Source organism: Ctenopharyngodon idella, chromosome 10 (genome assembly GCF_019924925.1).
Source record: "Ctenopharyngodon idella isolate HZGC_01 chromosome 10, HZGC01, whole genome shotgun sequence".
In the NCBI taxonomy this organism is placed as follows: domain Eukaryota; kingdom Metazoa; phylum Chordata; class Actinopteri; order Cypriniformes; family Xenocyprididae; genus Ctenopharyngodon; species Ctenopharyngodon idella.
The window spans coordinates 39,476,521-39,493,296 of NC_067229.1; the positions used below are offsets into that span (position 1 = coordinate 39,476,521).

Below are 16,776 nucleotides of genomic sequence, written 5' to 3' on the forward strand. Positions count from 1 at the left end.
GGAGAAGAATCTGACGGGACGCAGGCAGAAATCATATTCATGGATGAGCTAATGTATTAAAGATTTATTTATTAGGCAGGGTAAAACATGGTATTCACGGTAAATCAAGAAAAGTGGGATTTAAACAATAAGACTTGCTGTGTTGAGCTATATAACAATTATTCGTTTTCTGTCGATAAATGCATCCAAACAGTTGATCAACTGTCTAATAAAACACATAATATATTAAAGCATCTTTATTCTGTTTCCATGGTTTCTACAAAATAAAACCGAGGGTAACGCGGGTATGATGTCATTGATAGGCAACGCACAGACACGGTTCGGGTCCTCGTTAAAATTGCTTATTTTTCTGGATTTAAACATTCTTGGAAACATTTGGGATAATGTAAGTACACAAGTCAACAAAATATATAACATTATTCTAGTGGTTAGGGTTAGGATAGGGGTTGGATATTTTAATCCAAAAATCTTACATATTGTACCTTTAATATATATATATATATATATATATATATATATATATATATATATATATTATATATATTATATATATTATATATATATTGAAATAGAAAACATTTATTTTAAATTGTAATAACATTTGACAATATTTCTGTTTTTTTGATAAATGCAGCCTTAAGGTCTAAAAATTTTTCCAACCCCAAACAAATTTCAAAATTATAAGAAAGAAAAGAAAGAAGTCTCTTATGCTCATCAAACCTGCATTTATTTGATCAAAAATACAGAAAATAACAGTAATATTGTGAAATATTATTACAATTTAAAACAATGGTTTTCTATTTCAATATACTTTAAAATGCAATTTATTTCTGTGATGTAAAGCTGAATTTTCATCAGCCACTACTCCAGTCTTCAGCGTCACATGATCCTTCAGAAATCTATTGAATATCTGGTTTATGTTTCTTCCAGGTTCTTGTGAGATCGGATGGGCCTATTATTGCACCGGGGCTGGGGCTGTGGTGGCCATGCTGCTGTGCACGTGGATGGCATGTTTTGCAGGGAAGAAGCAGAAACACTACCCTTACTAAACATGTGAACACAAACCAACAGTAGAGGAAACTATGAACACCACATATATGGGCATGACTTTCATTCTTTGATTCAGAGAGCTTCTACATCCAGTGCGCTTCCCTAACACTCCTCATATACAAGGAGACATGACTGAATGCTGACCTTTCCAAGGCAGTACCCACTTGAGATTTTTTCTGTGACTGACCTTTGACCTCCATTGGAATCTTTTGCATTTAAAAGTGATTAAAAAGCAATGTCAAACGACCTATTGACTTTTGACCTTTTGTGTTCAAAAGGACCTACTGTATTACTCTCATTTATCTGTTGTGTTTGTGTAAGAACAGTATTCTTGGTGAGTTAAGTTGTTGCGTTTTAGTACATTGTGATATAATAATAACCTATTCTATATTATATATTCATTTGTCATGTTATTGCCTTAAATGTCTCCGCTGCAATAACATACATGTCAAACGGACTGTGTATTTGCTAATTGTATGTTTGACGATATATTGTCTGATATGATCTTTGTTTGTTATTTACAACTTTTATATAACACATGCATAAATGTCCATTATATTTCACTGTATTTGTAAATAAATACTGTGATTTAAACTCAGTCGTTGAGCATAAATCATTCGTTTTAGTGTATTTGTGTTTTTTTAATGCCTTTTATTTAAACCTTAAACAGAGACTCAGTAAACGTCATTTCTTATCTGCATGATCTGTGTATTTTTAACCTGCATGTATCTTTCTCTTTTCGAATGATGGATTGCCTAGTGTTAATTTCCGACAGGGTGATGCAGTGCTGAAGAATTCGCCGTTGGAATGCGAAACTGCAGGGATCCACACTGCGGGAAGATGTAAAGGCTGATCAGAAGTTATTGACGATCTGCTGTTCCCATTTAGCACTATCAGCAAACCGTCTCGCACACACTGCAGTCAGCTGTTGTTTTAGAAATGCATATGCCTGCCTGAGTAAGATGAACTGTTACTGATAATCACAGCATCTCATCAAACCTCCCCCTGGTTTAACACTTGACTGAAGGGAGGAAAGGTTCAAACAGTTTCCTCCTTGATTAAGCTAAACCTGTCAGTGAGAAGAACAGGCCAATGGTGGAGAGCTGCAGTAAATGTAAGGCAACAGAAAATCAATGTCACACATGGTGGAGTTTTGACAAATGTATTGCTTTGCCAGTTTTTTTACACAAGTTCAGCAAAGATGAGCAGAATCTGGCAGACTTTAGGGAAAACAAGCTGTCTATATGTATTAAGCTCATTTCACCACTGCTCTGTGATTTCTTCTTACCGCAATAGTTTTGTTGTTGGACACTCTCACTATGGTCCATGTTCTATTGATCCTTCACCTATTAGACCCATTCCTGAATCCATCTGGCTTTAATGAGCTTAAGCATTTAAAGCCTTTGCTTATGATAAGCAATATAGTTATCATTCTAGTTATATTTATAGTTATCGTTCTCAGTGTAAACTAGCCTTAATGATAATAATGAACTTATCTGAGGTCATTTTCTCAACAATCGATAACTGAAGGCTGGAACGCACTATTAAAATCTGTTCAAATTTTAACATACTAGGCATCATACACTTGCCGACTTTGTAAAAGGTTACAGAGAAAAACTAAGCATCATACACTAAACGACTGAGGATCACAAACTAACATTAAAGTTTTTCTGAACAAAACAAACTCAAGCAGAAACATGTGTCTTTGTTGCTAGAAGATGCATGACAATTGAAAATATGTTCAAAAATCAGCTCAAAACATGAAACCTCCGACTGGACAAATTCATAGTCTGAAGCTAAAGAATCGGAGTCTGTGCCCATCATGCACTGCACTGCTTTTGAAGTCTGACTGCCCAATATCAGCAGCTTGGCTCTGATTTTCAGCAACTAGTATAGACTGTACATCGGGGCAAAAATCTGGGCAAAAGTCACGTTTTGTATTCCAGCCTTAAAGTCAACAGGAAATAGAAGTTGCAAAGTCTTTTATTCCCTATTGTGACATATATCCGAGTGAAACGGCTTTACAAACAAGAAAAAATGTTGGGCGGGACTTGATATTGTCCATTGGGAACTGACTGAATCATTGTGGTTTGCTGTTGCTGTGATCATGGCTGTGATCTCATGTGAGTGAAAGGGTGTCCTGCCCTCGGGTAAACAGGTAAACACGAGAAGACATGTTGCTGCAAGTGCGGAAATTATTTGGATTGAAGATTACGAGGATACATGAATTAAAAAAAAATAATGCTGTGCATGGATAATTTATTCAGTAATATAATGATATCATTTTACTGCAATATTCCATTAAAAAAATGTCAATTTTGATTTCATGGTGACTTTAAGAATCAAGGTTTATTAAACAAAAGAGAGCAAGTCTGAAGTGCTATACAAGAGACATGAAGGTAGCAATTCTATTATCCCTCACAGAAGTTGTCTGGTAGTATGTGGCAAGGTTTAGTGTTGGTGTAGATTAAATACAGAACAGGGAATGGTTGATTTTGTTTTTGGCTTGAAGTGTAGAGCCATATGGTTGTCATAAGTGCCATATGTTAAGTTTAAAGGGCTACTCTAAATAAAGATGTTTCCAAATTTAAAGGTGAAAAACTGTTAGCCCTGTTTCATTTTTAGGATTTTTTCTCTCTTGTAACATCGGGACTGAATAATATTTAAATATATATATATATATATATATATATATATATATATATATTGCGCATAACAGAAAACAATGCTTTTCACAGCCCATGTCCACTTAAACAGAATAACCGAAATGTTGATTATGCTTGATTATCCAACCAGTTTCTTTTGGTCCCAAAATGAGTCCAGACACACAATTACAGACAAGGAAAATTAGTTGCCCTTCTTTATTTAAAATGAATAAAGGGCAGAAATGACCATACGTGTGTGACAGACCTCACATAATCATGCAGTCAGCAGAATGTCTCATGAATTAAATATTGCATTAATTAAAGTGGAACCCTCGAGGGAAGCAATTTGAGGTCACAGTTGGAGTCATAGCCTTACAGCTATAAGCTCCTTATTTACTCGTTATCACACACTCAAATGAATGCACATTTCATAGTCATACTGTTTAAATGGGTTGTGCGTAGAGCTGGTTTACAGCATTAAGATTGTGGAATCTTCTGCCATCTAGTGGCTGAATGTGATTTTCATGCACTTGCCCCATGTGGATCACAAGTACAACACATGAACTGTGAATGTCCAAACTTCTCAATCAAGTAGGTATGCAGGTGTGTAGTATAAATATATTCGAAGACATGTTTACATCCACCATGTTGGATTTGTCCTTGCGCGTGTTATTTGACTAACAAAAACCATGAACACAATTTACTTAACATCTTTCATCAACCGAATTAACCTTTTGAAGCGCACCCCTTTTTGAGCCCCAAACAAGGAAAACGACATGCTTGGACTCAAATGGTTGTCTTTTCTAAATCATTTAGCATGGTTTTGAAGACAAATTGAGCTTTATTCTCAAAGTTCTCAAAATAAAAAGTTAGACAAGCTGAAGTTTAATGGAATGAAAATGTTTTTTGCATAACATCTTTTTATTATTAAAAAAAATAATAAAAAATGCCCGACTAGAAATACACTGGATCCAAAGCCACAAGTCATGTTTCAAGTTTCAGAATGATATAACAAAAAAAAAGAGGTTCCTGCAAGCTTTTTCTCTGCCTTTTTCAAAAATGGCCACTTGGAGCTCCAAAGTGACCCTTGGAAAAAAAAATTATCCGAGGGCTAGAGAAAGCTGTTACAATTACTTTTACATGTACCACATATACTAAACCATTCTTTAAAAATATAAAATAATTACAAACAATTTCATAATGTTAAAAGTTGGTTTATTTAAAAAAAAAAAAAAACAAAAAAAAAAAAAACAATGAACACGAAGTAAATTTACACGAAACCTAGCTGTATACAAAAGTAAGAAAAAAGAGACCTAAGAGACCTTTTTACACCCTTTAAAAGTTTTTACACCCGGAAAGTACGTTGATTGCCAGTCGTTCACAGAACAATCGTGTAATCATACACATAAACCGATGCAACATCACTAGGCTATCGCAAACAAAAGATGTTGATGATCGATTCAGGCAGCAATCGGCCTCCAAAAGGAGGCTATATATAAACTATTATCGCAACGATAGCCAATCATTCAGGCAAATTTAGTCGGGCTTATTTGTTTGTGAGAGTCTAATGTATATGATCGTATGTAAATTAGTATTTACCTTAAAGGATATCGATTCTGAGCAATTTATTTGAATTTCAACTACGGGATAGAACAATTGTTTCTAAATATCGACAGTTTTTGTTTTCATAAAAGCACCTTTTTATTTAAAATACATTTCATTAAACGTTAATCTCATTAGACTGGAATTTAGGGCAACTGGATTCGTCCAAAACACTGAGCAGTTGCTAGAGGAATTTTATTTTGGTTCAAAACAAGCAGCACCCAGTTTTCGTAAAAGAGGTGGGGCCGACTCGATTTTTATCACGTGATCAGAAGCAGACAATACGATTCGTCGGCTAGAGTGACTCACAAACGGTCATCCCTAATCCGACAGCTCGCGCGCTGAACTCAAATCTGTTTGAAAAAGCGTGCACTGTAATTCAGTTTTTGACTGAGATCTTCTTATACTTGACTTGTTTTGCCTGACTGATTCAAGAAGCCTTAGTTAACGTAAGTAGATGTTGTTTTGTCAACCGTTATCAATGTTTTGTACTCACATGATTTGGATCTTTTTGAAGCGTGGTAGAATAACAATGACTCCTTGCTGTTTCTTTAGTAACGTTAATACTGCTAGAAAGCCGGTAATTATTTTTTAGCAGTTAATCTGTTCGACATGTTAATAGGTATTCATATAACGTTATGTCTGGTCGCAACCCCCTGTTTCCATTTTCTAATAAAATGTTTTTCTCTTACCTAGCGTCGTCAGATTTAAAAAATGATATCTGATATGTCAAATATTAGTCATAAATATTGACAAATCTAGCATTCACTTCATTAAGGAACAAATTCAGACTAGTGTATTTTGCATATTTGCAGTTTTGGGGTGTTTGGTTAAAATGGAAGTCCCAAACAATTATGTATTGTATAATTACATATTGTACAGTTATTACTACACGTTGACACCTCAACACACACACACACATATGTATACTATATAATATATTTTATATAAAATATATATATATATATATATATATGCACATACATATACATACACAGTATTCAACATTTGAAGTTAAGTTAATCAGGTTGTCCTAAGAACTAAGTTGTCATAAGAAGAAGGTTTTAGGACAACATTGATGAAAGGTTATATATATATATATATATATATATATATATATATATATATATATATGTGTGTGTGTGTGTGTGTGTGTGTGTGTGTGTTTTGATGTGTCAACCCCGTCAAAAATTATAATTATGCAATATATATATATATATATATACATAAATTATAATTATACAATATATATATATGTACACACACATAATTACACCAGTGTTGTTATTGTCCTAATTAAAAAAATTAAAAAAATAATAAAAATGAAAACTAAAATTACAGTGCTTTTATGTATACACACACACACACACATACATACATACAGAGAGAGGGAGGTATCGAACTGTAAATGGAAAACAATAGGCAGGTAATGTTGAGACATCTTTTCTTGTTTTGCTTGTTTGACCATTATAACAATGTGATGTTTTGCAGGGAAGATCATCATCTTTGAAGAACTGCCCTTGCACTGGTGCACAAAATGGAGTCGGTGGTGAGAAAGGTATCATTGCATTTTTCAAAGCAGACTAGCTCTTTCATAGATTTAGGACATTATTTCTCACATGCACATGTGTAAAAGATGTCTGTATACATGAAATGTAGTTTGCTTAATTTTGCCCTTTTATTACTACTATTCAGAGTAACAAGGAAAACACTAAACCTGTGTGTGGTCCAAAAAAACAAGTCAGCAGTATTGTATCAAAACAAAGAGTGGTATGTAAATCGGCACCTCTTCAGTCAAAGAATGATCTTAAGGAGGATAACTCTGGAAAAAGAGAGAAGGAAAAGGATGTTAGACCGAAGACCAAAACTAATGATGCTGATCCTACTAAGCGCAACACACTAAGCCAGGCCTTCCGTACGCAGCAGACTGTAAGACACAGAAAGCTTGTGGAAGAAATTCAAAAACCACCTTCTACTGTCTCTGCCATTCAGAAATCCAAACCTGGTACGTATAAGGGCCGTGTGATACAGTCTAAAATCGATTGTTTCAGAAAACCCAGTGGTGATGCGAAGACCACAGAAAACCGGATTTCAAAACCGGACGCGACCAAACCAAAACCTGAATTGCCGAAAGTCCGGTCCAAGTCTGTTACTTCCCTGCCGGCATCCATTAAACCCAGAGTCAACTCTTTGTCATCTAGAACGAAATCTATTTCTGATGTCCCATTGAATGCCACTGAAAAACCAGTCCAGAAGTCAGTTTCTCATAAACAGATACCTCAAAAGGTCCCAGGCTCCATCTCTCAAGCAGGTGCCCCACGGCTTGGTGTTCCTCCCAGGCCAGCTCCTCTAGCTACAGGGCGCTCGGCCACCAGCAGACCCATCATTTCAAAGAAGAAAGAGATGGCGGTGCAAGTGGCGAAACCAAAACCGGCCACCACTGAACAGAATGTCCGCAGACCTGTCACAAGTACAATCAGCCACTACAAAGTGCAAATGGAGACGGCTGAAGAGAGAAGGTGAGTAGTATATAGGCTACTGCCATTGAAAAGTTGTGGTCAGTAAGATTATTAGGCGTATAATTTAAAAGAAGTAATTAATTTTATTCTGGAAGAATACATTAAATTAATCATAAGTGACAGTATTATGGAGATATTTACAATGTTACAAAATATTTCTATTGCAAATAAACCCTGATAAAACTGTATCATGGTTTACAGAAATATATTAAGCTGTGCTGTTTTAAACGGAGATAATAAGAAAATGTGCCCAAGAAACATTTCTTGAGCACCAAATCAACATATTAGAACCATTTCTGAAGGATCATGTGGCACTGAAAACTGGATAATGGCTGCTGAAAATTAATCTTAGCTATCACAGGGATAAATTGCATTGTAAAATGTATTAAAATAGAAATGGTATTTTAAATTGTAATTATTTTTTGATCAAATAAATGCAGCCTTGGTCAGCATAAGATACTTCTTTCAAAAAACATAAAAAAAAATGTACTAATACATTATTAAAATCAAGAGTTGTATTTGTTAACATTAGTTAATACACTCTGAATTAACATGAACAAACAATGAACGACTGTATTTTGATTAACATTAACAAAGATTAAAACATACAGTAAAAAATTTATTTCTCATGGTTATTTCATGTTAGTTAATACATTAACTAATGTTAACAAATGAATCTTATTGTAAATTGATACAAAAAAAAATTACCTTACCTACACCAAACTTTTGAACGGTTGTGTATTTTAGAATCTTCAGTCATAACCTGCATGCATAACCTGATCAGTTTTACCTACAAGTGTGACAGTGCACTGATATGAGGATATATTGATGTGGTTGCCTAATGTTTCATTTATATTCTGCTTTCAGAGCAAAGCTTGCAGAGTGGCTGGCATCTAAGGGAAAGACTCTAAAGAGGCCTCCAATCTCAGAAAAGTCAGCAACCTTTTCACAAAAACCAGCTCCACAGCCTAAAACTGCACCCAAAGCAACAATTAGTGCCCAGTCTGTGCCTGTCATCCAGACTGAGGCTGTAAAACCAACCCCTGCATTGAAGACCAACAACAAAACTGATGATAGTAAAGTCCCTGACAATAAACCAGTGTATTCTAGCGGATCAAACAAAATTATGAATACCACATTAGACTTGCTGGACAACAGTGATATGGATCTGCCAGTCGACCCAGAGATAAGGATGGAGTCGGTAAGAACCATAAGAGAGCCTTATTTGTCACACACACACACACACACACACACAATATACATGTGTATATATATTTCTCGATCATGTGTATTGTCATTTCATAACTGTAATTTCTGTTTTGCAGTTGGTGATGAACTTGTGTGATAAATTGGAGGCAATGGAGACACCCTCATCATGTGAAGATGGTTAGTCTCATGCGTATTCTTTATGCCATAATTGCAAATGAATACTACATTAGTATTCATTAGAATAAACCAATTTTTGGTTGTGATTTTTTTTTTTTTTTTTAATAAATTGCTCATGTTTTTGCAAATCCTCAACAGACATAAATGCTGACAAAGCTGATGCATTGGCAGAGGAAAGAATTGAAGAGCAAGTGGAGGAGCATGAAATGGATAAAGTGTTTGAAATTCTGGAAGAGGAAGAACTGGGGGATGAGGAAGACCCAGAGAGTGACATTACAGAAGACACTAAGATGGCTGGCATAAAGAATGAGGATGATGATCAGGAGGCTAAGGAGAAAAAGCCATTTGAGAGTGAAGATGACAGTGATGAGGAGATGAGGAGTGCCACTCCAGAGATGGCAGGAGCATCCATTGTGAAATACAATGTGAAAACAACTCCATATCTGCAAAGGTGAGTTTGGGGTAATTAAATTCTTTGGAAAAAAATGTATTTATTTGTAATGGCCCATTCAAAACAAGCTTGATAACTATACACCAACAAACAATATTGTTCTGGTTATTTAAAGCGCGGTTGCTGCGGTTATGCTGTCTGCCACTTTAAATGCTTGTAATCTTTAAAGTGGGGTAGATTCTAATTGGCTGTCAATGTTTTTATCATTCATCAGCTGAAAAAAAACAACATTCTGATAGCATCCCTTTGTGTTGTTAACATTATAGCTGTGTTGTCACAGAATTAGAATGATTATTAAAACTTTATAATTATTGTTATACTTATCCTTGATGTGAACGGGCCTTATGATGTTTAAATATTAATTTGGGTTTCTCGTCATGTCCTTTTAGTGTGAAAAAAAGAATCGATTGCGAAACTGTACCGGCCAGTGGCTCGCGACGCAAAAGCACCATCAAAGACCTCAAGTTTCTGACACCTGTGCGACGATCAACGCGAATCCAGCGTAAGTCCTCTCGTCTGCCAGGTATGCTGAATGACCATGACACTTGCGTCTCCTCATTGGCTGAGCTGGTACAGATGGATGATGCAGATGCAAGTGCTTACATCTACAGAAAAAACCCAGCACTACTGGAAGACCTGCCTGATCAGCCTGGAGACTTAGAAAAAGTATGCAGTTAAACAATATAAGCTGATACAACACTGATGTCACTTTCAAATTGAAAATGCATACATAACACCTACATTTGAAGTATTCTATGTGACACTATTAAAAATGCTTTATTTTAATATTTAAGTGTTTGTTGCATTTGGCTGCTACTTGGAGTAATCTGTTAACTGCAATAGCTTAACGGTTTAAAAGGATAGTTCAACCAAAAATTAATTTGTCAAAATAAATTTTGTCATCATTTACTCAACCTTGTGGTGTTCCAAACCTGTATGAGTTTATTTCTTCCGTTGAACACAAAAGAAGATATTTTAAAGAATGTGGGTAACCAAACAGTTGATGGCACCCATTGAGTTCCATAGTATTATTTTTCCTACAGTGGGTGTCGTCAACTGTCTGGTTACCAACATTCTTTAAAATATCTTCTTTTGTGTTCAGCAGAAGAAAGAAACTCATACAGGTTTGGAACAACATGGGGGTGAGTAAATGATGACACAATTTTCATTTTGGGTGAACTATCCCTTTTAGGACAATTTGATTTATAAAGTTTCTTCTATGCTAACAAGGCTCATGCAGTGTGTGTGTGTGTATATATAGAGCAATTCCTGTATTTGTAACATTTTAACTAAACACTGCTTTGTTCATTCTGGAAGTTTGGGGGGAAAAATGGACATGGTTGGAAAAAGTAGGATTTGTTTTGAACAGTATCAAAAAATGAACAAACCAAAGAATGTGTTGCCTTTCACTTCACTTATGTAATTTCTCTTCAAGATGTTTAAGATGCTGTCAGTGCTGCAATTGTTATTGTTCAGCTGTTCATTTTCTCACTTTTAAATGTTTGTTTTTTGAATGTACAGTAAAGTCATTAATCATTTTAAGTATCTAAACAATTAAACCCACACTAAGACCATGTCTTTTTAAAGGCAAGAAGAGGATTCACTGTATTTTAACCATTCTTTTGATCACTGCACATAAACCTAAAGCATCTTAATAAAGAATATTTAAGTGTAATAAATTCTTTAGTGTCATTATTATCATTTTCACTTCTGATGCATGTAAAGGGTTTATTTGTTCAAAATGACACATGTAGTTTATTCACTAGTGTTGACTTGTGAATTACAAATGGAGACCTGCAGGAGTACAGTTTCAGTCACCATTCACGTTTATTATATGAAAAAGTAAATGAAAGTAAATGGTGACTGTACTTTTCCTTTTGTAAATCATAAAATAATATCTGAGTAAATTACAATCTTTTCGTGTTTGGAAGAGCTATTACTTTAATATTGCTCATAAAAAAAAAATATTATTTTGAATTTTCACGGTTCCTCCCTAACTGCCGCCAATTTCTTCCTGTAAGCGCCCGCTGATTGGCTGAGAATTTGAACTCGCGTTGCGCGAGCAAAGCATTGTGGGACGGAGACGAACTCCAACGCGCTTCTCCTCCAGGCCACACAAAGCACTAGAGTGCCGATCAATTTACCGCTTTATTAGTCTTTAAAACTAAATTTTTAAAACTTTCTGAGTGGAATATAATAACAGTGAGTCAAATGATCTGGATTCGCTATTAAGATTCGACTCAGAGTGAACGCACGATGCCTAATTTCTGCGCGGCGCTGAACTGCTCCAGGAACAGCACTCACTCGGTGCTGGCGTTCTTCAGGTTTCCACGGGATCCCGAGAGGTATATTACACACGTTTCCTCACCTATCCTACTCTTTGTTATCCAGACGATAGGATTTCGCATTTACCCTTCATTTAACGTAATTTATTTGCCAGTACAGACTATGTATTGCTCTGCTGAGCTAGTTAGCTTGCTGACAGATCAGATGCGAGTCTGCCATGTATTAAATAGTGTTTATATACTACACGAAGTATTATTACAGAACAGGGAGTTATTCATCAGGCAGCCCAGTTTTACTCAGCATTTCTGTTGTTCATATAGTCTATATGTTAGCCCAACTGGCTCACAGTTCTGATTGAATGTACTCATCTGTCATATATATATATATATATATATATATATGAACTTCATTGATATAATTGTGAATGTTATGTTTCAGTAAAACAAAAATGTGCACTATATTGTAGTATTACACAGATAAAATCTTACATGTCTACATCATTGTTCTTAAAAACTGCTTTGATGCTCCATTCATGCCATATTTATTCCCTAGATGTAAGAAGTGGGTAGAAAACTGCAGTCGCTCAGACCTGAAAGACAAAACGCCTGACCATCTGAACAAATACCACAGACTGTGTGCCAGGCACTTTGAACCTAACTTGATAACCAAAACTGTAAGTTATGAATTCATGCTAAGTATGTAATTATTGTGGTAGTTTTTGAATGTACTTAAAATTACAAACCTAAGTACTCTAAAATTATAAGATTAGTTTTAAAAGATTAGTTTAAAATGTGTATATGTATAATGGAAATTTTATATTTTAGGTGCTGTTACTGCTCACTTTTCAGTTCACTTATATTTAATATTTTTTTGAAATCTAAATATTCCAAAAACTGCATGTATAGTAATTATACAAGTATTAGAAATTGCTGTATAAAATAAGATGTAAAACTACTGGACACTACAGCTTGACATCACAACTTCCCATCAAATAAATAACATGTGATCTCTAACATATTCCATTGCACATTATTGTGATTATTATCCAGAGCCCTTTCAGGACTGTACTGAAGGATACTGCGGTACCAACAATATTTGACAATCCTTCCTTCAAACGATCAAACGATGAGGTAATAGTTGCTCAATATGTATTCATCTATGTGATACTGTTCTGGATTATGACAGTCTCTTTATATTTCAACAGAGGCGGACAGTAGTGAAGTTTTTTTCTCTGCTTAAGTACATTATTTCAAGTGTCTGTACTTTATCAGAGTGTTTTTCTTTGGAAAACTTTTACTTCACAACATTCCAAAGCATAATATTGTACTTTTTACTGCACTACTTTTCATACTGAATTTCATTTAATACTTAATTACTTTAAAAATGTAGTACTTTCTTACTTAAGTAAAAGTTTTACTTGAGTACAAGTAAGAAAGTACTACATTTTTAATGTACTTACTAAAGGGAAAAAAAACTTTTATTTATGAAATGTAGTGCAGTAAAAAGTAAGACATTATGCTTTGGAATGTAGTGAAGTAAAAGTTTTCCAAAGAAAAACACTCTGATAAAGTACAAATACTTGAAAAATGTACTTGAGTAGAGTAAAAACACTTAACTACTGTCCACCTCTGCATTTCAAAGTAAAGTTGAAAGTCAATTGTCTAAATACTGTATGTGAGCGGTATACTAAAAACATCAAATTCTTTAACAGACAGAAAATAAGGATGCCCCTGAAGCGAAGAAGAGTAAATGTGAGTTGTTTTTGTTTTGTTTGTGTCTTTGTTTTATAATTCAGAACTATCTAGCCATTGCAATATGATTTTTCTCACATATTTACACACTCCTTGCAAAATCTGCAATTTGAAATAAAATTGTTTTAATTTTTTTTAGTAATGCCTAAATAAAGCAATTTTACATTCTATACATTTACATGTATTCCACAAAATAATTACACAAATATTTTTTTACATTCTCAGCGGACTCTCAAAGTGAGGAAACCTAAAGATAATAGTGAGACAACAACCAAAGAGATCAGTGCGAGCAAAAATGGTGATGGGGTTGATAGCAGCCCCCAGATCATTGATGAGGAAACACTCAATAAAGAGTATCTGAAGTCTCTGTTTGATGTTGTCGTGATGATGGGCACACAGAACATCCCTCTGCATGGGCACTCTGACAAAGAACCCAGAAGCAAAAGCTTCACTCCCAGCAACTTCCAGGCACTGTTGGAGTACCGGATCAACGCAGGCGATGAATTCCTCAGAAAGAAGTTCGAGGGGTCGCCTGTAAACCTCGAGTACTGCTCCTCTACTCAATTGCAGCAGATGCTGGAAGTGATGGAAAAGTGCATTCGTGAAGAGCTTTTGGCTGATGTTAAAGAAGGACGCTTCTTCTCTTTGGTTGTAGACAACCTGGTTGAGATAGGCAAAGAGAGCCATCTCCCGTTGTTCGTCCGTTTTGTGGACAAGACCAACTGCCTCCGGGAGGAATTTGTCGGGTTCCTGCTCTTTGAAGGTGATGTGGAGGCTATCACCGAGAGGCTTGTTGCTGAAGTGACCGAGAAATGTGGCCTGGACATGCAGTATTGCAGAGGACAGGCGTATTTGTGTTCTGGTGTGTCCGCTATGAAGGTCAAAGCAGTGGTGGCCAGAATAGCTGAGCTGCACCCACTAGCTGTTCTCACCCCTTGCTCCAATTGCTCCTTGAACATCTGCCTCGCAAACACAATGACGTTCACAGGAGTGCATCTCGTCATGTCTACCCTGAAAAAGCTGGATGCATTTTTCAGTAAATCGCCCTTGTTGCAAAATCAGCTGGAAAGTGCTATTTCGATCTACTATCAGGGAAATGAAGAGAAAGCCAATGCCCTCAAGGAGGCATGTAACTCGAAATGGACCGAGCAGCACGATACATTCGAAGTAGCTGTTGACCTCCTGGAGTCTCTCCTGCTTTGCATGGATAGCGTCCATGACAACGAAGATCACAAATGGAACGATGAAGTGGCACACAACGCCTTCATCATATCCGAGGCATTGGCCGATTTTGAATTTGTCATGACGTTAGTGGTGCTGAAAAACGCCCTTTCCTTTACCAGAGCGTTTGGTAAGAATCTGCAAGGGCAAACGAATGAGGTCTTCTTCGCATCTAACAGTCTAACTGCTGTTCTGCATTCGCTGAATGAAGTTTACGATAATATCGAGGTCTACCATGAATTCTGGTTCGAGGAGGCCGTCAACCTGGCCGCAGCCCTTGAAATCCCAGTCAAAGTACCCAGGCTGTACTTCAGAAAACGACCAACATCTGGTGAGGAAATCCAACCTGAGACCTACTATAAAGAGCAAGTCACCATTCCTGTGGTCAGCCATGTGATTAAGGAGCTCTCTGACCTTTTCTCTGAAAATCATCTGAAGGCCTTGAAGTCCTTGTCACTTGTCCCTGCTATCATGGGACAGTTGAAGTTCAACACCACAGAGGAGACCAGTGTAGACATTTATAAAGATGACCTGCTGAACCCAGACACCTTTCCTGCCGAGTTGCACTGCTGGAAGATCAAATGGAAGCATGGAACTAAAGATGTTGTATTGCCATCGACCATCTACGAGACACTTCAGCTGTCCGATGTGAAGTTCTTCCCCAACGTGTGTGCTCTCCTGAAAGTCCTGTACAATCTGCCGGTCTTTGCCCTGACGAATGAGAAATGCAGCACTGCGAAACAACGACTGACAACATACCTGGAAGATACACCTGTGCATCACAGAAACAAGAGTATGACCCTGTTCTATATTAACTCTGCCATTAAGCATGATTTGGACAACATGGTGGAGACATACTTGAAAATGTATCCAGATAGTGAGCCATCGGAGAAACGTGATTGATTACAGGGAGCAGTACAGTCTTATTTATGGCAGTATGATGACTCTGCTTGTCAATCAGCAGTTTGTAATTTTGCAGCTATAATTTTGTTACTTTTGCTTTCATGTACAGTCAGCCAAGATTACTAGATCCTACTGTTTCATTTAGAATTGTGTATATAAACATGTAACCCCGATTTGAAAACATTAAAAAGATATTTTCCTGTCCAGCTCCATGAATGTGTCTTGAAATTGTTCAATGTATTTTTCAGAATTAAATACATTTCTGCAAAAAGGTAAAAATGTGTTCTGTTCTTCATCTTTGGTATAATTTTATATTAAATCAACTTTTTAATTTGGACTGTCAAATAAATTATGATTTCCTTTGGATACTATTATTACTTTTAATAATATACATTTCTATAAAGAATATAGAAATATGATTTACAGATTTAATGTTAATAGTGCATTAAATTTTCAATTATTGTGTCATGCACATAAATATTTCTTTTGTATGCATATTACATTTACTAAAGTTATATATTGCCATATCACAAACCTTAGCTATTTTACTGGTACACTGTTTATTAATCCCGAGGATTTTGTTTGCAGCATCGAAACACCATATATTAACTCGTTTATTCACAAATGTAAGTCCAGCTAAGTGAGCATGTGTTATACTCCATGGAAAACCAGTTACCACATACCTATAAAGGTTTTAAAAACATTAAATATGTATCTAATGGAAAAATACTCCAAAGTAAAATAGAAAGTGGCAAACAACTACCAGATGAAATGATAAAATTCTGTATTTAAATATTAAAATAATTTAAAATTAGAATACATATTAATACATGTACCAAATATCGTGGTTGTGTTTTATGACATCTTTTAGAGGAGCAAACTGAAATTAAAAATCTGTATAAAATTAACATGAAATCGAGACAGTCTGAACCTGTAATTTATTGTTGACAACTCTGTGTAGA

At 35.7% G+C, this 16,776-nt stretch overlaps 3 protein-coding genes across 3 annotated transcripts in view; all 3 read left to right on the plus strand.

Moving 5' to 3' along the window:
* lhfpl6 (LHFPL tetraspan subfamily member 6) overlaps positions 1-1,648 on the plus strand; it is a 35,655-nt gene extending 34,007 nt beyond the window's left edge. The window contains exon 4 of the mRNA XM_051910985.1: positions 931-1,648. Coding sequence (XP_051766945.1) covers positions 931-1,049 — 119 coding nt within the window. The 3' untranslated portion in view covers positions 1,050-1,648. The remainder of the gene's footprint in view (positions 1-930) is intronic.
* Positions 1,649-5,578: 3,930 nt separating this feature from the next.
* si:ch211-266i6.3 (cytoskeleton-associated protein 2) lies at positions 5,579-11,332 on the plus strand. The gene is made up of 7 exons (XM_051910926.1): positions 5,579-5,746; positions 6,789-6,855; positions 6,993-7,816; positions 8,684-9,017; positions 9,142-9,202; positions 9,341-9,653; positions 10,043-11,332. Exons 2-7 carry the CDS (start codon positions 6,835-6,837, stop codon positions 10,329-10,331), a joined length of 1,842 nt encoding a protein of 613 aa, XP_051766886.1. The 5' UTR covers positions 5,579-5,746; positions 6,789-6,834; the 3' UTR covers positions 10,332-11,332.
* A 1,159-nt stretch (positions 11,333-12,491) lies between these two features.
* Positions 12,492-16,093, plus strand: thap12a (THAP domain containing 12a). Its single transcript, XM_051910787.1, has 4 exons — positions 12,492-12,612; positions 12,989-13,069; positions 13,651-13,690; positions 13,916-16,093. The coding sequence occupies exons 2-4, from the start codon at positions 13,065-13,067 to the stop codon at positions 15,812-15,814; spliced, it is 1,944 nt and encodes a 647-aa protein (XP_051766747.1). The 5' UTR covers positions 12,492-12,612; positions 12,989-13,064; the 3' UTR covers positions 15,815-16,093.
* The last annotated feature ends 683 nt before the right edge of the window (positions 16,094-16,776 follow it).